The following is a 25570-nucleotide window of genomic DNA, read 5'->3' as shown; positions in this document are numbered from 1 at the left end:
TTCCAAGAGCACAATCCTTACTGCGGATACATAAGCGCTCAGTACAGTGCTCTGCACACAGTAAGCGCTGAATAAATATGATCGAATGACTGAATATGGCTTCGCCCTTAGAGGTGTCTAGGAAGAATCCGTGAGACCGAACACCTTACGGGAGTAATTTTGGCAAGTCTCTTTCCCAGTTTCAAATCCAACCGTGCGACAATGAAGTCACCACAAGCTCAAAAGCAGCATTTCATGATTGGCTTCCATTTATTTGGGATGTCCAATACACAGGCATTACAACCAGCCCGGAGACACCACTGCTTCCACATTATAATGGCTCAGCACAAAGTATGAATGCGTAGAACAAAGTGTTTTTGTTTTTTTAGCCAGAAACTCAACGACCAAATGCTCACATCACAAATCGGGTCAGCAATCTGGGACAGAACTAGGCAAGTAAGGTTCTGGCCCAGCCAGAACCAGGATCGCCGACGAGGTTATTCATTTCAGAATGGAGAACTTTCACCTAATCTTCCAGAAATACAGCTATCCCCGCCCCCCAGCTCAGAACTATCCTGCAAGAGTCTTTCTTTTCACACTGGTCTTTAGACACAAACCCAGAAAGGGGGAGTAGGAGAAAAAAAGGGCAAGAATCAATGGCATTTATTGAGTGCTTACTGTCTGCAGAGCGCTATACTAAGGGCCGGGGAGAATACAAGAGTTGGTAGACACAGCCCCCGCCCGCCAAGAGCTGACAGCCTAGAAGTAGATTTGTAAAATACTTGTATTTTCATGTTTTCGCTGCTCTGGATCCCTTGGTAGTCACTTCTGCCCCCTCGCTGAAATGACTGAGGCTTATAAATATTGGTCCCGGTTCACGATAATAATTAGAGGAGCCACCGAATTAGCTGAAGCGGCCCCGGATGCGGATATTCACCCCAGCCCCACAATACTGATGTCAATATTCTTATATTCCGCTATTTCTCCTATCCCCAATCTATTTTAATGTCTGCCTCCCCCTGTAGACTGTAAGCTCCTCGTGGGCAGGGACCACATCTACTAACTCCATTAAACTGTACTTTCCCAAGCACCGCGTACTCCCGCTCACAGTAAGCACTCAAATACCATCTTGGTGGGAAAAGAACCTAGGCCACTGGCAGGTTGCAGAAATACGTTACCTTCACCAAGGGGGTGGTCCTAAAAGGAGTACAGATCTTCCGGCGTACCAGGAGCGGGCCCGCACAAGGTTCGGCCGCAGTTTAGCACCCACCTATCATTTGCCGGTGGAGGGAGAGAGAGAGGAGAGGGGCAGAAAGGGTGGGAGGCAGGGAGCAAGTCCAGAGGCCTTCAGGGAACGGCAGCGGTAGGCAGTGGCCATAAAATCAGAAGTTTAGGAAAGATCTGGTCTTCGGCGATCCCTCCCCTCACTGACCTGGTCTAGATGGCCAATAACACCCTCGGTGGGTATAGACAACGTGACTCTTCTTAGCGAGTGTGAAAACGGTCCAAATTAACCACCCAACTTGAATTATTCAGGCGGTGACAGGGGTCACCCAATGTCCTTATAGCTCCCCTAGATTAAGATCTCTAAGGGTGGGGAACACGGCTACTTACTCTATCACACTCTACCAAGTGCTTAATACATATGTTCTGCATACATTGGGTGCTCCAAAACCACCACCGATCACTTGATGTCCAGATAATTCGGATTAATGTTATTCCCGCCACATCTCCCCACTCCCCCCGCCCCCCAAATCAGGCATCCTCTCAACTGAACCCTCGTGCCGCCGCAACCCACTAAGGGCTGACCGAACCACCCCGGTTCCCTGGCTCTCAGCAATCACGAGCCATCGTTCCTTCTGATAGGATAAGAGCAGGCCTTACCCTTTCCCCTTCCTTATTCGCTCCCCACTAACATCCCTCCTTGAAATTTGGCCCTAAATCCCTCTCCTCCAGATCAAAGGAGCCAGACTTTTTGACATCCCCTCGAGGTTTAGCCTGTAACTTTGACGCAACGTGAAAAGTGCAGACAGACGTCCAAAATCCCGATTTCACTGTTCCGAATGACTTTATTGAACAATACTGATTGGTGACAGAAGCAGATTGATGGGCATCCTAACACACACCGCACATGTTTGGTCCTATGCACAACAACCACCACGAAAGAAGTCATAAAACTAGAAACTGGGGGATTTTTCAGTATGCCTTTAGAACCATCATGGGCCCTCAATCTGGTTGAACTGACTGGTTTTGAAAACCACGGGACTTTCCCTTCACAACTCATTCTCTCCATTTCACTGTCTTCCGGTCCTCCTTGCTAGACTGTGAGCGCCTGGAGGGCGGGGATAACGTCCAGTACTTCTACTGTACCCTCCCAAGTGCTTGGTAGGCTGTTCCGCCCACGGTAGGTGCTCAAAAAAAATACTACTGGATTGACCAAAGGGAAGTGGGCAGTGAGTCACATGATTTTGTTGCAGAGCAAATTCTACCAAAGGGGGGGGGGGGGGGGGGGGGGGGGGAACCTAAACAAAATCACCCAAAACCAGAAGGCTTAGGCCAGATATGTATGTAAAAGGGTCGTTGAGGGCAAGGATCACGTCTTCTAACTCTACTGAATTCTACCACACATTTAGTACAGTGTTCTGCACACAGTGGGCATTCAATAAATACTCGGGACTGACCGATTGGGCGCGACTCTTCAGCTAGGCGGGTGATTCCGGGAAAGGGGTGGGCGATCGTCTCGCGATCTCGGCAAGCCTTCCCGGGGCCAACGGTGCCGACGGATTGGGGCGGCACAGGTCCATCTGCCCGCCAGAGCAGCTCCTTCCTGCCTCCAAGCCGGTCGCAGGAAGAGTAAGTAAACCCCACGAGTTACGGGTCTTAGGACTTTGGTCTCGGAGTGCTGGGAGGTTGCTATCCGCCCCTGCCACTACAACAGAAAGAAGGCGGAGCTGGTGTGGGAGGAAGCCACTGGCTCGGGGCCAGCCCAAGCACGGCCCATTAGCCATACTTTGCCAAATCCCGTTTTAGAGCAACCCGTCTCCGAGAGTCTTCGAAGACGGACCATCTACTCGAACCGATCGACTTTTGAAAGCTAAATAACCTTGACTTTCCTCAACGGACACAAGTGACTGCTTTTAGGAAGCAATGACGTGACATTACTACTATTTTGGTCCTCAGAGCTTAACTGATGAAGCTAATGAGGACAGCCACTGCCTGATGGCTGTTTTCAATTTTTCATTCCGTCTCAGGCTCACTAGTTTTCTTACCCTGAAGGAAGCAAGGCTGCCTTGGGGAGACTGATGATTGTATCGTACTCTCCCAAGCGTTAAGTACAGCATTCTGAACATATTAAGTGCTCAGTAAATACTCCTGACAAATCATCAAAAAAAACCTCAACAATAGTTTGGAAGGAGAGACCTGTCTTCAAAAGTTTCAAACTGTTTCCCCACCCCCGCCGGGATCCAGACACCTCCCCCGGCTCCCACCAAATCCCAATTGAACGCTGGGTGTTTTTACAACCAGAATCCCAGAACCCTCTGGTTGCCGCAAGTGGAGAATTACAGCTACAGCTAGCACTACGGAACTACAACTAGCTGCGAACACGGGTATGAGAAAGAAGATAGGAACTCTCCCCTTACCAAATGGACCCTTTTCAGCCCTTCAGATAAGTCAACTGAGCAAACCCCAATTTGGACAGTCATTTCCGTTTACGACAAAATAAAAATAAATCTTCACGAGGATCCTGAACATTTTCCAGCACTTCTATAAAATGCACACATACTAAAAAAAAAACAAAACAAAAAGGTAGACTGAAAGGTTATGCCACTTGCACAGATTAAACTTAAGTTCTTAGACCATGAAGACTTCCCTCCAATAAGAGCTTGTTACAGAGGTTTGGTTACCCCCACCCCCCCACCCCCCTCCTGAGCAGTTTTAGAACACCTTCTTCACTGCTGGGTCCATGAGACAGGTTTAGAACAGAAGAGCCCCCATGCTGCCAACTTCACTCTGTTCCTTTACAAAAATTTCAAAGTATTGGTAAATGATGGTGACGGCAAGCAAGATTCCAGTTCCGGACCCAATGGCGCCGAGGAAGTCCGCCAGGACCGAGAGGGCACCGATGCAGAGCCCGCCGAACGCAGCAGCTGTGGGAATGTACCTGGGGAAACAGGTCAAGGGGAAAACTGGAATCAAAACCATCTCCAAATTTCCGCTGCTACTCTCTCCCACCCATCTTCAGCTACTCCAGGTTTCGGGCCGTCTTCCCAAAACCTTCCTCTCTTTGGATCATTAACTCGCAGCCGGGCGCGTGGGCTGCTTTCCGTCCTGGAAGTCACAGGGCTGGCCCAGCACGGGAACACCAAGTTTCGAAGCGCCCCAGAGACCCAGGAGGGCTGACAGGGTGGTTGACGGTCATCAAGAATTGCTACACACGAAAGACTAGCCCTTAGGTGCCGAGCCCAAAGGCAAGAACATCAGAGGAGTGTAGATGCGGGAAGATTTTTTTGTCCTAGGAGGATTAAGATGTGGCCGCTTTTTGGGTTTTGCATCTGGGGAGAAATCCACAGCTAAGGCCACCGATGACTACTCACCTATTGAGTTCATGCACCATGGAAGTTTCTCTGTGACCTCTCATCACCATTTGCTGTTCCTTTAGCTGCTTAGCAACCTAGATGCCACACACATCCGACAGAAGCAGAGGTCAAGGAAAAAAAAATGGAAAGTTTTACCAAGTAATAATTAGTACTTCCATGAAGTATATAAAGTCTTAGAGAAAACACCAGCTCATCTCCGACCCAAGCAGCCTAACAGTCACTTCTTAATTTACTCGGTGACACTGGGCTAGACACAGAACTCATTACCTTGCATTACCCATCTGAAAGTCTGAATACCTCCCATGTGACTCTAGAACATTTGGGATGCTTGGAGGAAAGGATTCCTAGTACTCATGTTCTGGTTTCCTACTCCGAAGCAAAACCGATTTACACTCGGTACAGTTACCTACTACCTTGTGGATACTGCCTGTCTCCCGATGCCAATGCTATAATACTGAATTTCCCTTCCGGATTGGATTTATTTACTTACGTCTTTAGCAGAGGAGCCAGAAACTTCAATCCAGGTCTTGGAAAAGAAGGCACACGAGCCGAGCATGAACACTATGTACACGACTGCATGCACGGGGTCTTCTAATACTGATCCAAAAGACTCAGGGGGGGACAGGTAATAGCAAAGCCCACCAACTGGATAAGCACGAGCAGGTCCGCCTGCGGAAGTATCCTGGAGATGACAATTGAAAAAAAACAAACAACAACAACAACAACAAAAGAACACAGGGTAATTCATCAAAATTTAAGCAGAAAACCATTTAGAATACACTCTCGATGTTTCGCGCTGGTGCGGTCGGGAGTGGGAGAAGAATGGGACACAAAAAACAAAGAAAATCTGAACACACCCCCTCCCCCTCCCCACACAAACCAAAAAACACACACCACCAAACTTCTGCAGATAAGACAAAGGCCAATATATTTGGCCGAACACTTCATAACTCATCCGTTTTACACTCCCGAAAAAAACAAAATACCTAAAGAGTGCAGCAATCGCCACACTGCTCGGAACAAGCGGAAAATATTAAGTCCAACAGACAGATACTTACAGACCAGGTGCCCAGAAGGCTAACCAATAAATTGCCACTGAAACGAGCAGAGAGCATCTGGGAGATGACGTACAGATTAGACACCAGGGCGGACTGAAGGATGATGGGAATGTTGGAGGTGTAGAAAAGCTTGATGGGATAGGTGTTGTACTGACCCCTGTAACGGGCCGACTTGATAGGCAGATCCACTCTGAAACCCTGAGAAATCAAAACAGTCCCTCATTATTATTCCTCTCGGCCCCTCAGTACCACCACGGAGCACATTCGGTGCCCATAAAACCAAACGGCAATAATCCCAAAGGCCCCCTCGCCAGCAATCACACACACGGTGAAAACAACAGCCGTAGGCCCCGGCTCCATCCTCTGCGAAACCGCGTCAGCATTTAGAGGCCACCCAGACCCATGTGAACGCTACTCTCTAATGGCCTTCACCACTGAGTGCTCTCTGGAGGAGGGTGGGAAGGGAGGAAGGTGGAGCACCACGAAATGCTTTCCCACCAAGTGACTTTTCAACCTGTTCGCTTTCCACGTCACGGACCCTTAAAGAGATTAAATATAGGACTGTTTAACGTCTAAAAACATTATCAAAATGCAGGAGAGCGCCTAGGACCCGGACACACATCTGGCGGTTTGGGAGGCAGGAGCGTCAAAAGCGGCCTCTTTCAGGTTGAAGGTGTTTTCTGCAACACACGCTGGAGAGTGTCAGTCTTTGGGCCATATATTTTCAACTGCTCTTTAGAGATTGCAAAAAGGCTCGAGCTTCTCACGAGCCACATGGATTTTCTAATTAGATGATGACTTGTGCAATCTTTTAGGGTGAGGTTTCTCTAGCATATTAGGATCCTCTCTGAGCAAACTTTTAGACTTTTAATTTGGAAAGTAGCTCTGCCCCTGCTCACCCCCAACAGTTACTAACAGTTCAACAGAAAGCACTTGCAAACACCTGGAAGGTAACATTGGCCTTTTTTGGATATGGACCACAATGTAAAGACTGGGAATACCCATCTCGGGGGGAGGAAAAAAAAGGCAAGGGAAACGTGCACTTGTTTCTGGAGCGATCCTAGTCTTTCTGATCGAGTAAAGAAGCGTTACTCGGACGGGTCGCGGGAATAAGATTAATTTAGCATCCGGAGAAGACCCGAGCGCTCCTATTGCATGAAAATGGCCTGCAGACCACTTCGACAAGCCTGATAGCAAATGAAACTCTGGATGTTGGGATTTGGACTGACCTGGAAATAAATGACAACTGCAAAGACAAAGATGGTGGCAATCAGGTTCATGAGGTTGGGGAGGTTTTGGCGATAGAAAGCCTCACGGAGGGCGCGGACCTTATCGGTACGAGTAGCCAGCAGATGGAACAGAGCAATGATGGCTCCTTCAAATTCCATGCCTTAAAGAGAAGGAGTAGTTTAATTCACATCTTTCCGTTAAAAAGAGAAAAAGAAAAAAAAAAAACGTATTCTGGACTTCTTCAAATCTTCTGCAGAAGGAATGGAAATTTTAAGTTGCCCGGACTATCGGCTCTTGCCTCAGGAGAAGGGAATGCCATTTTGGCCCGAACTCCACACAGACCAGTTATTTCATAAACTGACCAGGAAAACTTGAGCCACTGAAAAGAAGTGCAGCCGGAGAACACCTAGCACAGAGTACTGGTCCCACAATGGAAGGGCTAGTGATGGCAGCTCATCCCCCCCAAAGTATAGGCTGTGCTCAGAAAAGTAGAATGCAGACCTGATCCAAGGGATTCAACTGAAATTCAATCCCCCTCTGGGTTAGGACAAATCAAGATAGGCACCAATCACCGAATGCTCTTGATTTTTCCTTGATAATATCTCACGGATTCACTCGGCCTTCTGCTCCTGCTGCCAAAGTCTTAATTCATCAGCTTACGCCTGAATCACTTCGGGAGCCTCCTCGGGGCCTCGGCCTCTCCCCTCCAACTGGCCGCCTACCGGAGTAGCTACTCTTTCACCGGTATCACTGCCCACCGCCACCTGCCCCACCTCGAATGACCGGGGGCGGGGAATGTGCCTGTTGCATTGTTATACTGTACCCGCTCAAGCGCTTAGTGCAGTGCTCGGCACACAGCAAGCGCTCGGTAAATACGATCGACTGACTTCCCTTAACTTCGCTAAAACCCGTCTCTCCTCCAAACTTTCAAAAATCGCTTCTTGAAGGAGGTGACGAGGCCTGGGGAAAGAGCACGGGACTGGGAGTCAAGAAACCCGGGTTTCAGTCCCCCGTCTGCCGCTTGCCTGTTGGGTGACCTTGAGCAAGGGAATAACACCCGCTTTCCCCACCTCTTAGGCCACGATCCCCTTGCGAGACGGGGACCGGGTCCAAACTGATGATCTTGCATCCATCCCGGTGTTTAGCACGGTGCTTGGCACAGAGTGCTTAATATTATTATTACCAATCGGTCTCAGATCAATCCCGTTCACTCACCCACCGTCACTGTAAGTCTCCTATGCGTATATTCTTGGCTCTTGTATTTCCAAGAGTTAGGCCCTGGCATGTACACAAACATAAAATTGGACCTAAATCAATCAGTGGTATTTAATGAGCGCTTACTATGTGCAGAGCACTGTTCTAAGCGCTTGGGAGAGTACAGTGCAACACGTTCCCTTCCCAAGAGTGCACTGCATCTGTCCCATCTCCCTTTGGTGGAGGCTCCTCTGGGGCAGGGATTCTCGCTTATTCTCTTTTGGCGCCCGGTAGTGCTCTGCCCAGAATGGATGCTTTAAATACTTAACGATGACTAATGCACACAATGCTCTTTTTTGGGTCACAGAAAAATTGGGCAGCAGGAGAAAACTTAGGCAATTTTGGCATTTTCCCCTCGGTGGAGAAACCGAGTTGGATAAAATCGATACAGATCCAATTCAGTGGCCTATCATATTGGAGACTATAAAAATACAAGGTCTCCGTGGGAAGGAAAATGCACACTCCCTCACGATTCAATGCCATTTAGTCACTACTGCTTCTCAAACAACGAGGTCCTTTTTAGTTCTGGTTACTCCACTTTGTCTCGGACCCAAGCTACTCGCAGACGAGTCTTCAAATACATCAAAAGTCAACTGAGGAAACACTAGGGCCACTTGATGATCTTGAAAGGTGACTTTTAGGGATGGGAAAGGGCAAACCAAAGAGGCACGCTGAATTTCTTTAGTTTGGTGCTTACTGAGAGATGTCCACACCCAAACAGCTTCTTTTTTTTAAAAAAATAGCAGACAGGTCAGGGAATTGGACCATATCTGTGATGAGCACACTGGATGCTTTTGGTCAAAGCGGTACACTTAGTTGTAAGCAAATCACAGGAACCAGGTGGCATCCTCTAGAATCCTAAAGGAAGGATGCAGAACTCTGCCAAAAGCGTGTCACCGATCGTCACAAGCAGCCCCTGTACAGGAATACCGGCAAGTAGCCAAATTGACTCCCCCTTTATAAAAAACTGCTCCAGAGGTGACCCTGGGAATTATGCACTAGGGAGTCTCACTTCTGCTCGCAGCAAATTGATACACTCTATAATCAAGTTAGGGATCAGTGAGTTCTCTGAACCGACTGATTTCGCTAAGGGGAAATCAGGCCTACAGTAAAGGCAAAAAGGATTTGGAAAGAGGGGAGCTCAGACATTATACAGTTAGTTCTCCCCAATGCATGTTTTGGATAGAACGCCGATGCAAAATTAAAAAGTGTTCATCTGATAACGTGCATCTGTCTGGGGGCGTGTGTGTGTGATGGGAACAAGACGCTATGGCATGCACACACAAATTTTTTTTTTTTTAAAGAAAAAGGGTGCAGGCACATACATACCTCTGACCGAGACGGGTGCGTCCAACATTGTCTATCATGGACTTCACCCTCACATTATCAGAGAACCGACTGTATTTAGATTTTTTCAAGGTTTCACATCAAAGTGTGGGGAAAAAAAATTGAATAATCAAAGGATGGGAGGGTAAAAGATAGGAAGCACAAAGTAGGGATACAATAGCCACTTTTCAGAATGGAGATGTAAACAGCTGCGTACCCAAAGGACCCAATTTCGGTTAACATCATCATCATCACCACTCGCATTTACTGAATGGCCACATTGAATTATTTAGATGAGGGAGTGTGCACCAACTCGCCAAGTCTGGGATGCCACTAAACTCTCCCGGGCGGTGAAATACCACACAGACGGGAGATAAACTGCAGGGAGCCCTCCTAAAGCTGAGGGAGCGAGTGGGCCGAAAAACACTAGGTTGCTGAGCTTTCCCGGGGCAGGTCCAAGATCAGCCGCAGCAGGGTTGGTGCTTCGCTGCCCGGCGGACGTTGCGACGGTGACATTTTTATCCACCTGTGTCGCTGAGAGAGGAGCTCTTGTACACCTGTTCACCGCGCCCAGGAAGCTGCAGGAGTTAGCGCACCTCTTGCGGTCCCTTGCCAACTGGGACGAGCACCGCTCAGACCCCCATGGTTAACAGGGGAATGGCCCGCAGCCAGCAGGACACGCACTTGAGGTGTTTCTACAACAGGGGCGACCGTTAGCGCAGAGCCATCCACACGCTTCAGCCGGGTCCTCCGGCACGCGCTGTTAGAGGGCCGGCGGGAAGAACGGGTGCAGTCTGTGGTCACGGAGTAGAATCTCTCCGAGACCTCGACGGGAGTAAACACCACTGTGCCCGCTGCCGGTTCATAAGCCACCGCTGAGCGTGATATGCAGATGGACTCAGTACGGGTCAGGGGAGCGTTCCCACTTTTTGGCAAAGACCAGGGGAAAAGCGAGATCTGGGGACAACCAATCCAAATTACAATCAAGAGATGATGGGCTCTGAGCTCTTAGTCGTGATTTAGGAGGAACTGTTGACTGTTCTTTTAAATCAAACGATCAGCAGCGGCTCCAACAGGCCAAGCAGATGCTGAGCATTATCAAGAAGGGGATGGAAAACAAAGCCCCCAAAAGGCATGGTTTTGCCACCGCGTACTCTCTCCAAGGTACGCTTGCACTTGAAATACTGGCTGCAGTTCTGGGTGCTGCCCCTTAGGAAGGATCTCTCAAAGCCGGAGAGAGGAGGAGGGCAACCAAGCGAAACTCAGGGCTCTTCAGTCCGGAAAGACCCGGGCTGAGAGTGGATACGACCGAAGTCTACACAACCGTAAAAGTTGTGGACAAGGCAGACGAAGAACAATTGCGTGCCAAATCCCCCGGGAAGCAGGAGGAGACACCCGTTCCAACTTGGTAGGTTCCCCCAGCTGGTGGTAGGCAGATCGATGGTACTTATTGAGGGCTTAGTCTGTGCCAAGCACTGCACTAAGCGTTTGGGCGGGTAAGCATGTGGAAATCGCTACTCCGTACGGTGACAAAGGCCAAAACATACCCGCAGGTTTGAAGGGAGTTGGAATAAATTCACAGATGAGAAGTGCATAATGGGTTGCTAGAGGGAAAGTTAGGAATATTAGAGGACAGATGCAAGGAGGGCAACCACTCCACAGATCCTCCACATGGTCACCGCTAGGGAGAAGATGGACTGTTGGTAGGTCTTGTACAAATGGCACTACACACGGCCTTACGCTTCCTCTAGAGACAGGCAGTGCTGCTCCTTAGCTAACTAAATGGATCGTCGATGACCGCACCAGGGACTTCCCTCCCTACAGGAAAGGGCCTAAGATTCCTGGCTAGCCACAGTTTGCAATTCTTCCAATCATGGAATTAGCATTACCCAAATGTCCACGACTACCTATGCCTTTCGACGGTACTTTTTTCTGGGGGCTGGTAATATCTGAAAAGCCCTGTACCTCAACTCTCTTCTTGTACTCTGGGCGGAATACCTGAAGCGGTAAACCGGAGACTTAGAATACACATCCAAAGCCACTTGGAATTCAAGCGCAGTGCCACGGCTCTTACCTCTGCCGGTGTTGACCGTCGTGGGGCTGAACGCCTTCCACACGATGGTTTCACAGATGTTGGTAGCAATGAAGAGAGAGATTCCAGAGCCCAGGCCATAGCCCTTTTGCAGGAGCTCATCCAGAAGAAGGACGATCAGTCCGGCAACAAAAAGCTGCAGGGGCAAATTACGAACAAAAATCAGGGACAGATTATCTAGGGGCACCTTCTCTCGTGGTTGACAGTCCTGTAGTTCGACCTCCCTCCCGGTGTCTCCAGGGGGGCTAATCCGTGGTCCTCGGCTTTGCCTTCGATGAGATCTGGACGATGGTTTCTTGAAGAGGAGGAAAGGTGAGAAGGGTGAAGAGGAGAAAGGTGCGTGGGGGAGGAATCTACTAATTACCTGAATGGTGATAAGCAGACAGATCCCGGCCCCCATTTCGGAAGGGTCGCCATACATTCCCGTCATTACATACACAATAGACTGGCCAATCGTGATGATCATGCCGAACACTGTAAGAGAAAACCATACAGGACAACGGAGATTACGAGCGTGGCAGAGGAAAGCTGAGTGTGGAGTAGTTCGAGCCTATCTTCGTGCCATCTCACAAAAGGAATCATACTTCCTCTATTCACTTTTACTACTCAAAAGGGAACGGAATTCAGGTAGTCAGTGGGCTGGGGCAGGGGAGGGGAAGAGAACAAGTAACTGTCTAGCAGAGGCGGGTTTTGTGAAGGGTGAACGGCAATTACCGTGACCCTTTTATCTTCTAGATTTGGTGGGAAGAGAGAGGGCAGAGGGGAAGCCTAACTCTAGAACAGAAAGAATGCCTCCCCTCCCACCACCTCACAGAAACTGAGTTAGCACTGGCTTAACCCTGGGAGGCAAGTTAGAAGAATGTGGACGGGCCCTGAAGGGGCCACCAACTTAGGTCCCCATGCCACATCCCATCACCTGATGATCTTCAGGATAATAATGGCATTTGTTAAGCACTTACTGTGCATTGAACACCGTTCCAACTGCTACGATAGATACAAGTTAATCGGGTCGGACGCAGTCCCTGTCCCACATGGGGGTCCATGTCTAAGTAAGAGGGAGAGCGGGTATGGAACTCCCATTCTACAGATGAGGAAACTGAAGCACAGAGAAGTTGGGACCTGCCCAAGGTCACAGAAGGCAAGAAGCCGAACCAGGATTAGAAGCCAGGTCCTCTGATTCCCAGACCCATACTTGTTCCACTAGGCCAAGCTGTTTCTGGTCCAAAAGGCAGGCCCAGATTAGAAGAGCTGCAGGGCTGGGCCCAACTCCATGCCGAGTCCAGGGGGGGATGATAATAATGATGATGATGATGATAATGATGGCATTTGTTAAGCTCTTACTATGTGAAAAGCACTGTTCTAAGCAGCGGGGTAGATACAAGCTCATCAGGTGGGACACACTGCCTGTCCCACATGGGACTCATAGACTTAATCCCCGTTTTATAGATGAGGTAACTGAGGCCTAGAGAAGTGAAGTAACTCGCCCAAGGTCACACAGCAGGCAAGTGGCAGAAGGGGGATTAGAACCCAGATCCTTCCGACTCCCAGGCCCACGTTCTATCCACTGGGCCACGCTCTATCAGCCAGGTCATGGTTCCACTGGCTAAAAATATGCATCCAAATTCCAATTCACAAACTAGTTGGTTGGTAATGGGAAAAGTTCACATTACCAACTCTGTTACTTTCATATTTCTTTATTTGCTGCATCAACGCTACATTGGTTTAACAGACGCTTTCCTTTTTGAAGCCCATCTCCCCATTTTTTTGTATCTCTGGTCTGTGTCCATTGCCGAAACCATGGAATTTCATGCCTTACTTGTAGATTTACTCCGGTATATTCTTAGGTTCCGTGTGGCGATGAATGACAATTAAGACCTTTCTCAGTCCCCCCATTTCATTACTACCACTTATCAGTTTGACTTTACACCACCAGCCTCCTTTATGGCACAAGTTCTGTTTACTGCCTACAGTGGAGTGTTTCACCGGAGCCAAGACAGACACAACGAACTTCCCTGATAACTGGTGATCCGGGACCGCTGCCCCATGCATCCCCCTCTGACCCCGCATCCCAGCATCACCTGCTCCATCCCCCTGCCCCTCCTTAACACCCTCTTCTCCCTTTCTCGCTTCTCCCCGATCTCTCTACGTGACCGGTGGGCTCGTTGTGGGCGGGGACCGGGCCTATCACCTCCGTTATATCGTACTTTCCCAAGCCAATAGTACAGTGCTCCGCACACAGTAAGTGCTCAGTAAATGTCACTGACTGGCACTGCTTTTTGATTTTATTTTTTAACAGGACACGTTTCACGGCCGGGCTGACACCTCCCTCGGCTCCAGCTCCCGCCGTTCGCCGGGTCCACTGGGGTTACAGAAATAGGACAGGCTGGATCAACCGGGGAGATCGACTAGATCAGGGGAGCGGGGAAGGGAGGGTTATCCGATCGCCAGATGGGGCCACCAGGGTCAACCCTTCTAATGAAGCAGAAGAAGTCAGCTTTCCTATGGTGGAACCTGAGTCAGAGTACATTTAACGTAGCCACACGGCTCATACGATTCTGAGGATCTGGGGTAAAAACGGGGTATCCGGCCTCGGTTACGGAACTAACCCCGCCACGAGAAAATCGGTTCCGACATAGTTCAGGTTAAGACGCGGTTTTCGGGGGCCAGAGGATATAAATTTGTGAATTGGCCGTGCAAGACATATCACATCAAATACTAGGCAAGGACAGTGTGGGGCCTTGTTTTTATTCTCGATCGGCTCCAGTTTTATGTCCTCCCCACACTGCCCTCTTGAGGGAAGAGACAGGACACGGCCAAAAGACGCGAAGCAGCCATTTCAAACGTATACGATTCCTAGCTGAACTACATTTTAGCTGCGATACACAACCGAGTCAGGTTACGACTCACGCCGAGTTACTGGGCTTCCGTGTTACCATCAGCTAGCGACGAGCAAGAGTACCAATCAAAAAGGAGCAATTATCTAATATCACACCAACACCGATTAGGAGCTGCCAACTCTTTGAATGACGGGACCTCTTTTACTAGTCTAATTCACTTGTTGGTACCCCCCCGCCCCGAGACGTCGCCCAACGTCCTAGATGCTGAGTCATCTAAGGTTCAGGCACTGGAATTTAAAAACAATTCTCCCTCCTATTTTGACTATGAGCCCCATGGGGGACCTGATTATCTTGTATCTACCCCAGCATTCAGTATGCGCTATTATTCCTCCGGATCTTTTCCCGTCAAGTTCCGATCGCCCAGTTTTGTCAAGGGGAGTTGCATTTCTACCGTTCGTTCGGGAACATTTTCCCTCACTTACACTTCTGCGCTCCATTAAAGAGAGCACGATCTTTTGGGGTGTCGCCAACTTCAATTATCTTTGCCCCAGCCAGTAGCTGCATGATCAGGCCAGAGGTAACAATGGGGGAAATGCCCAGTTCCATTAGTGTTCCTGGGAGAAAGAAGACAAGATGAAACATTTTTGTTATCAGTTAATAAGCCATCTATCAGAGCCACCATTTTCAGGGAGCTCTGGGCTGGTGAAAGTGGATTTCCTCCCCACTCCTACCTCGGGGGATGGCGCATATCTTACAGCCCCCCCCAGACACATATTATGAGTGGGGTTTGGAAACGCAGGAGTACCACTACCTGAAACGGAGAAAAATACTCCTGAATACTATGAAGTTTAATTCGATTCATTCTGGTCACCTTGCCAGACAATGTCTCATTCTGTTAGAGAATTACATGGTCTCTAGGCAGATTGTTTCATTTAAATTCACCACAACAGATTCATGCTGGTTTTGTTGAGATAAGAAAGGTTCACCTCTTCATTCATTATTAAAAGGATAACATTCAAATACTTTCTGGGAATGGGAATGGGCAACTATAGAAATGTATAACTGAGTTATGAATAAATCTCTACTTTCCATTATGCTAAAGTTAACTGTACCACTGATGCTCAGAGGAATTTAAGAAAAAGTTAATCCAATCCAATATCAACGTTAGCACACAAAATAACCCAAGCTGGTAATTGGAGAGAGATTACATAAATCACCATAGGTTTTAGGGTTATATGCATAACCTAGAGATAAGAAAAAGATGTAGCTAAGAAATTACTCATTCTCTTGTCACAGGCCATCTTATCAAAATACGTTCGAGGCAAAGGTAAAAATTTTGCCACTTCTCCTGAGCATATATTTAGGGCACACTGCTTTTGTTCCGTGTATTTTGGACCTTTGATATGCGCCTTATCTCGTCATGAAAAACTACGCACACACATTCCCCAGACCTGATTTTTAATGTTTAGGGGTTGGCCCTGGAGATCTGGCAAGTTTACTCAATGGAGAGTACTTCTGCTCCAATCGCGGTTCCCTCCTTGTCTGTTAGTGGTCCGAACCACCTATAAAGCCCAAACCTGGGATTTAGCTGAATTAGAGAGGAGATAATTCGGCTCCACACCCAAACCTCCCACCAAATTGGTTTAATACCTCTGTTCGAGGCAAGAATCACTCTCATCCAATAGAAAGGATCAGCTGAGTCTGATGACATGATACCGAAGAGAGGAATCTGGAAAGAAAAAAAAAAAAGCAATCGCATATTGTCTAAATCCTGTTCTTCAACGAAGAGGTAAACTAGTTTTGATCATTTACCTGGCAGCACACCAAGAAGATGAAGAGTGTGATAGCAGTCCATAGCACTTTCTCCTTAAACTGAATCTGAACCAAAAGAGAATGACATGGAGTTAAAGCATGGTTGAGACTAAGCTGGCATTGCAATAATTCTCCTTTCAAGGAAATATCCCAGATCAGTCGTTTCAATCGTCACGTTCATCATCATCCTAGACTTCTGTAACCTTATCACAAATCATTCCAATGAAAGAGTTAACGTGACCCGTTTATTTCACACCTCTACATCTATTTTAGAATGCATTTCTGTTCATTACCTCACAATCCCCGTCGAAAGTGGGCTGGTATCTGCAGAGGGTAAGTGGCTTTTTTGTTCCCCGCCTCTGCAGATGAGATTTTTTTTTTCCCCCCTACTGAAAAATTTGGGGAGCCAAAATCGCACAGGATAAACCTAACACCAAGGGCCAACCTAACACGAGTGGGACTGCGACGTGCATATGGGGAGCCACGTATCACCAGCTCGCTCTCTAGGTCTGGCTCACGGAACCACGATATCAGCACACCCATCTGATTGATAGATTTCGGGACCTTTCCATCCTCCAGCCACCTTCCCCACGTGCACGACCCCAAATCCCCACAGCTCCGGTTGTAGTGCTGGACCAGCAGCGTCCCCAGGTAGCGGCGGTCAAAAGGGACACTCGGGCCAATTACGGAGACGATGTTAAACTGGATCGAAGAGACCCAGCGACAAATCGCCTGTATTGTTTGCTCAATCAGAGCCTCTCAGGATTTGTGAATCTTTTCATCTGCAGCTAGATCTGCCTCTTACAGATACAGCTACAATAGAACCTTGTATCAGATGAGTTCTGAGTCGGCTACCGTTATCACGCTGCCTCTCTGGATCTGTTCCCACACAAAAAAGATTAAATAATTTCAGCGGCACAAACTATTCAGATGCAGAAATTCTCCTGACTCTATGCCGGTATAGTACGGGACACGCTCAACGAGGGCACGGTACAAAGAATCTTCCTCTCCTGCCCATAACAGAAAAGAGTAGAATCGAGATAACAGAGAAGCTGCCGTGACCCAGCGGAAAGAGCTCGGGCCTGGGAGTCGGAGGACTTGGGTTCTAATCCTGCCTCTGCGGATTGCTTGCTGTGTGAGCCTGGGCATGTCACTTCACTTCCTCTGTGTCTCAGTTAACCCACCTGTAAAATGGGGATTAAATGCCGGTCCGGTTCTCCCCCTTCCCCCCACACTTAGACCACGAGGCCCAGGTGGGACAGGGACGGTGTCCAACCTGATTAATGTGGATAACAATAACTGGTATTTAAGTGCTATGGATTTTTTTTGTATTTAAGCACTTACTATGTGCCGAGCACTGTTCTAAGCACTGGGGTAGATGCAATGTAATTAGGTTGTCCCACTTGGGGCTCATGGTCTCAATCCCCATTTTACAGATGAGGTAACTAAGGCCCAGACAAGTGGAGTGACTTGCCCCAAGTCACACAGCTGACAAGTGGCGGAGCTGGGATTCGAGACCTCTGACCCCCAGGCCCGTGCCCTTTCCACTAAGCAACACTGCTTTTCACAATGTGCCAGGCACTGTTCTGAGCACTGGGGTATGCATAAGGTACTAATAATGATGGTATTTGTTAAGCGCTTACTATGTGCCAAGCACTGTTCTAAGCACTGAAATCGGGTTGGACACAGTCCCTGTCCCTCCTGGGGCTCCCAGTCTTAACCCCAACTTTACAGATGAGGTCAAAGAAGTAAAAAGTGACCTTGGGCAAGGTGTCTACCCCGGTGCTTGCGCTTAACAAATACCATAATAACATTAGTATTAGCCCTTGAAATGAGGCAATCAACACCATTTCGGGCTGATTTCGAACTCTCATCAGTATCAAAAATATTACAGTAACCGATATTCTCCTAAATCCCCGGATTAAGTAAGCGGTCAGCTCTCGCTTATTGGACACTGCGATGATCCAGTGTGGGGATTATTCAGGCCCCCTTTCTTCTCATATCCCTTTTCCTGCCCATCTCATTGATCATTTGCATGTTCACCAGATGGTGAGAAGGGGAAATAAGTGGAAACTCGGATCGCTCAGGTGATACCTTTGCATCGTTCTGGTACAAGGACCGATGGAAGTAGTACTCACCGGCTAAATCAGGGGTATTTATCGGGCACCGACTGTGCGCACGGAGCTGTGCTAATTGCTCGGGAGGGCACGACACAACAGAGTCGGCAGACGCGTTTTCCCGAATGACTTAAAACGACCTGAGGATTTTCAGTTATCGATACGATCCCGCATCACTGAAAGATGGAGTTGGCTACAGTCGGGACAACATGGGAATCCGTCACCAGGGTAACGAGATTATTCGAACACGTCGCGCGTGTTGGACAAAAAAACCTCTGCTTTTTATTTTTTCAAACCCCGTTCTGAGAAGTACAGCCCAAACTGCAGTTGATCTTTACCGCACTTCAGCCTGGGATCCCAGAGATCTACTCTTAGAAGCTTCCCCTGTTTGTTTTTTTTTTTTTTTGGCTAGTTTCAGAGAAGTCTGCTCTCTGTGCCAGAGAGGCGGCGGTGCCTCGGTTCTTCCTACTATTAAAATGGGATGGCAGAAGGGGACCGTGCTTGAAAAGTTACCTCCACTCTCCCTCTGCCCTTCTCCGATGCAGAAAGAATTTGCTTGGACCACTCTACTCTGACTTGGTCTCTTTTGCAATTCAGAAAGAGGCTTTCGATTCTTCCGCTTATTTCTGGAGTGCCGCGCTGGAAAAAATCTCCCGAAATCCCCCCCCGCCCCCAATTTACGGTGGCTAGAGCCCGACCCTTCAAACTCCGCTTTAGGGAAGAAAATAAATGAGCATTTGCATCATTTTTCAAGCTCCGTCCTCGGATGGGGTTTTCCCCCGAACCTAGTGCCGACTCGACCCCTCACCTCTTGGGATGGCTACGGATGGCTTACCTTTCTCTCCGGCTTTTGGATTTCCGGCAAGATGACACAGAAGGGCTTGATGACTTCCAGAAATTTAACTGCCGGACAACAGAAACGAAGAAGGGTTCAGGCCCGATCAGACCTCCCGAGTCATCCCCACCCCCACCCATCGTTGGAGACGAGGCGCCGAAAGGCCCCTTTCCCCTTAAACGGAAAGAAGCCGCCCAAATGGAATCGCCTTGAAAACGGGGGGATGACGTGTCGGAGCCCACCGCGGGCCGGCGACCGCCCGACCGGCCCCCGAGGCGCGGCGCGGCCGCCGAGGGAACGGCCGCGCGAAGGGGGGGATAGGCGGGCGGAGGGCCGACCGCGGGGCCTCGGCGGTACTCACTCCCCATGGCGGCGGCTGGCGCTGAGAGGCGTCTCGGCCGCTGGCTCCGGGAAAGACACGTCAGTGGTAGCGCCGGGCCGGAGGGGCAGCGGGGAGCGAGGGCGGGGCCGGGCCGGGGGAGAAGGAGGGGCCTTTCCGCTTCCTGCCACGCGCTCCGACCTCCCCCCTCGGCCGCCGATTCCGCCAAGCGCGAGGCGAGGGGGCGGACTAGGACTCCCGGCAGGCCGCGGGGCGACTACGACTCCCGGCAGGCCGCGGGGCGGAGCTGGGGGCCGGGTCCTCTTCGCATTGCACGCTGGGATGGCCACTCCGCCGCCCTCCGGCCTGCCATTTTGAAGAGCCTGTTGGCGCGCCCACCCCGCCCAGCTCCCCCCCCAACTCTCCACGCTGGAAAATAAAAACGATGAAAAAAAGCCGATGATTCATCCAAGAGTATTTATTGAGCGCTCTCCCCCTTTTCCCTCTGCTCCCTCTGTCGCCCCTTCGCCTCCCCTCAGCTAAGCCCCCTTTTCCCCCCTTTCCCTCTGCTCCTCCCCCTCTCCCTTTCATTCATTCAATAGTATTTATTGAGCGCTTACTATGTGTAGAGCGCTGTACTAAGCGCTTGGAATGCACAAATCGGTAACAGAGACAGTCCCTGCCCTTTTACAGTCTCATCGGGACTAACCTCCCATCCCCTCAGCACTGTGCTCGTCCGCTCAACTGTATAGATTTTCATTACCCTTTTTATTTTGTTAATGAAATGTTCATCACCCTGATTCTATTTATTTGCTATTGTTTTGATGAGATGTTCATCCCCTTGATTCTATTTATTGCTATTGTTTTTGTCTGTCCGTCTCCCCCGATTAGACTGTAAGCCCGTCAAAGGGCAGGGACTGTATCTGTTACCGATTTGTGCATTCCAAGCGCTTAGTACAGTGCTCTGCACATAATAAGCGCTCAATAAATACTATTGAATGAATGAATGCGTCGAGCACTGCACCAAGCGCTCGGAATGGACGATTCGGCCACGGATAGGGACCGTCCCTGCCCAATGACGGGCTCACGGTCTAATCGGGGGAGACGGACGGACAGAAACAGGGCAACATCATCACGATACATAGAATCGAGGGGATGGACACCTCATGAACAAAATAAATAGGGTAATAAAATACATACAAATGAGCACAGGGCTGAGGGGAGGGGGAGGAGCAGAGGGAAAGGGGGCTTCGCGCCCTCCCCGCCCCTCTCCCCCTTTTCTCAAGTCTCTACACTCGAAAATAAAAATGATAAAAAAAAAAAGGCCGATGATGTGATTTGAGAACTCATTGGACGGTCAAAAATCAGGAAACGGAAAGGCGATCCAAAAAGCCGAAGATCTGATCAGAGAGCTCATTTGAGGATCAGAAATCAAGAAGTCGCCACACTCGAAAATAAAAATGATGAAAAAAAGGCCGATGATCTGATTTGAGAACTCATTGGACGGTCAAAAATCAAGAAAAGGTGACGATCTGATCAGAGAGCTCATTTGACCATCAGAAATCGAGACGTCTCCAAGCTCGAAAATAACAATGATTAAAAAAAAGGGCCGAAGATCTGATTTGAGAACTCATTTGATGGTCAAAAATCAAGAAACAGAAAAGCAATCCAAAAAGCCGATGAGCTGACCGGAGAGCTCATTTGACGATCAGAAATCAAGAGAGGAAAGGTGATCGAAATGACAGATCGGCCGTTCGGAGTGAAAGCCGGCGTGCGGTTCTCCGAACTGCTCTCCCGTGGCCATTCGTCCTCCTCTTTTTACCACAGTGGGTCGGAAAGCCCGAGGGAGATCGTGCCGAAGGTTCTGCCTGGCGGGGAGCTTGGTGTCAGCTCGTCGGGTGGCTCCTGACACTTTGGAGATCAGCCTGGCTCCCGTACTTTCCCAAGCGCTCAGTACAGTGCCCCGCACGCAATAAGCACTCAATAAATATCACTGATTGATTAAAATCTCTGGTTGGGACTCCTCTCAGGGCCGGGTCTTGCTTGAAGGTCCGCTCCCGCTGGCCTAGTGGGATTCTTTTTTTAATGATATTTGTTAAGCTCCTCCTACTACTAATAATGATGGTATCTGTTAATCGCTTACTATGTGCCAGGCACTGTACTAAGCGCTGGGGTGGACACAAGCAAATCGGGTCGGACACGGTCCCTATCCCACATAGGGCTCACAGTCTCAATCCCCATTTTCCCGATGAGGTAACAGGCCCAGGGAAGTGAAGTGACTTGCCCGAGGTCACACAGCAGACAAGTGGCAGAAACTATGACCTTCTGACTCCCAGGCCCATGCTCCACTACACCGTGCTCGTGCCAGGCACCGCAAGTGCTGGGGCAGATTCAAACTAAACAGGTTGGACACGGTCCTTGTCCCGCATCGGCTCAGGGTATTACTCCCCATTTTACAGACGAGGTAATTGAGGCACGAAGAGGTGAAGTGACTAGCCCAAGGTCACACAGCAGACAAATGGCAGAATCAGGATTAGAACCCATGACCTTCCGACTCCCAGGCCCGTGCTCTATCCACTACACCGTGCTTGTGCCAGGCACCGTAAGTGCTGGGGTAGATTCAAGCTAACCAGGTTGGACACGGTCCATGTCCCGCATCGGCTCAGGGTATTACTCCCCATTTTACAGACGAGGTAATTGAGGCACGAAGAGGTGAAGTGACTAGCCCAAGGCCACCCAGCAGACAAGCGGCAGAATCAGGATTAGAACCCATGACCTTCCGACTCCCAGGCCCGTGCTCTAGCCACTACGCCACGCTGAGGCAAGAGCAGGCCACCCGCTGAACGGCTCCTTCTCCTCCCCTTCTCCCCCTTTTAACTGAGCACTGGCCCCCCGCTCTCTGGAAGACTTCAGGGTTCGCAGGGTAGCCTGGGTTTTTCCAGGGAGGAGAGGGAGGAATCGGCCGCCGAGTTCACTCTCCATCCTACCCCTCGGTCCGCTCCCTGGTAATAACGAACGCCCAGGACGACACCGATCCCAGCAAGTTCTGGGTCATGCCAGCGAGGAGGCATCAGGGGAATTTGGATGGGCTTAGTCTAATCCTGCTTCCAAACGACTAAGTGTGGGCTCGGTGCCACCTTGGCAGCGATCCTCTGGCAAATGGAGACTCACCGTGGAGGCTGCAAGAGTCCACGTGGGTGCTCAGACTGCTCTCCCCCCAGCACAGCTCTTTGAACCGCGGGAGGCCTCGGAGGGTAATAATGCTAATCGCGGTATTTGTAAAGCTCTTACTGTGTGCCGAGCGCTGGACCAAACGCTGGGGTAGATACTGGATAAACAGGTCCTTCATGGGGCTCACGGGGCGGTGGAGTGGTTGAACAGAGAAGCAGCGTGGCTCAGTGGAAAGAGCACGGGCTTTGGAGTCAGGGGTCATGAGTTCGCATCCCAGCTCTGTGTGGCTGTGGGCAGGTCACTTAACTTCTCGGTGCCTCAGTTACCTCATCTGTAAAATGGGGATTAAGACTGTGAGCCCCACGTGGGACCACCTGATTCCCCTGTGCCTACCCCAGCGCTCTGCACATAGTAAGCGCTTAACAAATACCATTATTAACTAACAGCGGAATGACCGGCAACATATGTCCATTTTTCTATTCCCCGCCAGCATTAATTAATGTTGGTATTTGTTAAGGGCTTACTATGTGCAGAGCACTGTTCTAAGCGCTGGGGGAGATACAGGGTGATCAAGTTGTCCCACGTGGGGCTCACAGTTTTCATCCCCATTTTACAGCTGAGGTTACTGAGGCAGAGAGAAGTTAAGTGACTTGCCCACATCACACAGCTGCCAAGCGGCAGAGCCGGGATTCGAACCCATGACCTCTGACTCCCAAGCCCGGGCTGTTTCCACCGAGCCACGCTGCTTCTCTAAGGCAACCCAGTGTAAGGCTGGAGCCAAACATTGCTTTGTTCGACCCTGGGAGAAGGCAGGGAAATGACAGATTAATTCTTCCACACCCTTAAGTACACCTAGAATTCTCCCACACAGACCTGACAGCTTTCCCTCCCTTCACAGGGGAGAGAAGGCCGCCGTAATCATTTTATTTGTTTACTTAGGTGCAAAATGCAATATAGACTACCTAGGAAATATACACCCAGTTTTCAGGGGGAGTTTTAAGGATTAAGTGAGAATTTAGAATAGAATCCAGCCTACTTGACACATTCCCTGCTAACGAGAATCGGGAAAATGAGAATTAATTCTTCAATCCTTAAGGATTAGTTTTCACAAAGTAAAGGAAGTAGGCCTGTGACATCCTTAGAGTTGCAAAGGAATGCACCATAGATGTTATATGACTAAGAACTCTTGCACTTTGGAACTACTGTAGGGAAATCGTACCCAGGTGGCACGTGATGATACTTCAATCCTTTCCTGATTTAATCCACGACACCCTAGTTGCATCAACCCAACTGCCACTCTTAGCCCTAACGTAATTTATTTCTATCCTCGGCACCTAGGCGTGGATGCATTTATATAGTCGATTATGATGTGAAGATACCTTCACATCATTACCTGTTATATCCTCGTTCTTCGTCCTGCTGCCGCTATTTGTCAGTCCATTTTGTCTGCCTGTCTCCCCTGGGATCGTGCGTCGTACTTTCCCGAATGCCTAGCACAGCGTTTTGCCCTCACTAGAGGCTCAGCAAGCACGCTCGATTGATCCATGACGACACACATCCCATGGATACCTCTGCTGTTTGATTTTTAGATCAGCTGAATAATAATCCAGCGCTTAGAACAGTGCTTGGCACACAGTAAGCGCTTAACAAATGCCATCGTTATTATTATTTAATAATCGTGGTATTTAAGCGCTTACTCTGTGCCGAGCACTGTACTAAGCGCTGGAGCAGATAGGAGATCATCAGGTCCCACACGGGGCTTACAATCTAAGTAAGAGGGAGAACGGGCATTGGACCCGCATTTTGCAGGTGAGGGAACTGAGGCACAGGGAAGAATTTTTTCTCATCCATTTACCATTGATAATCACTCTGGTGGTTAAAACAACTCCCCAAGTTGAGGCTCGGACTTCCCGGAGTTAGGAGAGGAGGTCTTGGGGGTTAAGCCAGCTCAGGCCACCTTTTTATGGTATTTGATAAGTACTTACTAAGGACAGTGCTCTGCACATAGTAAGCGCTCAATAAATACTACTGAATGAATGAATGACTTTCTTTTAAGCACTTATTGTGCCAGGCGCTGTGCTAAGCGCCGGGGTAGATACAACCGAATCAGATTGGATCCAGTTCATGTCCTTCAGGGGACTCACAGTCTTAGAGAAGCAGCGTGGCTCAGCGGAAAGAGCCCGGGCTTGGGAGTCAGAGGTCATGGGTTCGAATCCCGGCTCTGCCGCTTGGCAGCTGGGGGACTGTGGGCAAGTCACTTCACTTCTCTGTACCTCAGTTACCTCATCTGTAAAGTGGGGATTAACTGTGAGCCTCACGTGGGACAGCCTGATTACCCTGTAGCTACCCCAGCGCTTAGAACAGTGCTCTGCACAGAGTAAGCGCTTAACAAATACCAACATTATTATTATTATTAAACCCCGTTTTCAGATGAGGAAACTGAGGCCCAGAGAAGCAAAGTGACTCACCCAAGGTCACACAGCAGACACCTAGTGGAGCCGGGATTAGAACCCAGGTCTTTCGGACTCCGAGGCCCGCGTTCTATCCACTAGGCCACGCATTTGGCCCCTCAGGCGAAAGGAGGGGCCACGGAAGGCAGTTGAACTTGGAGGGGAGAAGTGAAAGTGGCTCTTAGACAAATAGTGCCTGAGGTCATGACCTACTTCCCCGAAACGGTAGAGCAACCCCAGCTTGAAGCAACTCCCTACCCACCTCCTACCTACCATACCATGGAGAAGCAGCATGGCCTAGTGGACAGAGCACGGGCCTGGGTTCTAATCCCGCCCCACCACCTCGCTGCTGTGTGACCACGGGCAAGTCACTTCACTTCTCTGGGCCTCATTTACCTCATCTGTAAAGTGGGGATGAAGACTGTGAGTCCCATGCGGGACAGGGACTGTGTCCAACCCGATTTCCTTGTAATCACCCCAGCGCCTAGTACG

General features: G+C 49.5%; 1 protein-coding gene across 1 annotated transcript; it reads right to left on the bottom strand.

The window, feature by feature from the left end:
* Positions 1 to 2024: 2024 nt before the first annotated feature.
* On the bottom strand, positions 2025 to 19609 carry SEC61A1 (SEC61 translocon subunit alpha 1). Its single transcript, XM_007668313.4, has 12 exons — positions 19500 to 19609; positions 19139 to 19206; positions 16187 to 16252; positions 16025 to 16103; positions 14857 to 14988; positions 11902 to 12011; positions 11520 to 11673; positions 6865 to 7025; positions 5636 to 5833; positions 5068 to 5259; positions 4575 to 4651; positions 2025 to 4141 (listed from the first exon to the last, which is right to left on the bottom strand). Exons 1-12 carry the CDS (start codon positions 19504 to 19506, stop codon positions 3955 to 3957), a joined length of 1431 nt encoding a protein of 476 aa, XP_007666503.1. The 5' UTR covers positions 19507 to 19609; the 3' UTR covers positions 2025 to 3954.
* Positions 19610 to 25570: the final 5961 nt, after the last annotated feature.

Source organism: Ornithorhynchus anatinus, chromosome X1, assembly GCF_004115215.2.
Source record: "Ornithorhynchus anatinus isolate Pmale09 chromosome X1, mOrnAna1.pri.v4, whole genome shotgun sequence".
In the NCBI taxonomy this organism is placed as follows: domain Eukaryota; kingdom Metazoa; phylum Chordata; class Mammalia; order Monotremata; family Ornithorhynchidae; genus Ornithorhynchus; species Ornithorhynchus anatinus.
This window is presented reverse-complemented; position numbering and strand designations above follow the sequence as displayed.

Coding starts and splice junctions, on each gene's coding strand:
- SEC61A1 (XM_007668313.4), bottom strand. Junction 12,012..14,856: donor CTTTAATGGAGCGCAGAAGT/GTAAGTGAGGGA, acceptor TTTCTCTTACAG/TGTTCGGCATGATCATCACG. Junction 7,026..11,519: donor GACGGTCAACACCGGCAGAG/GTAAGAGCCGTG, acceptor CTTCTCTTTAAG/GCATGGAATTTGAAGGAGCC.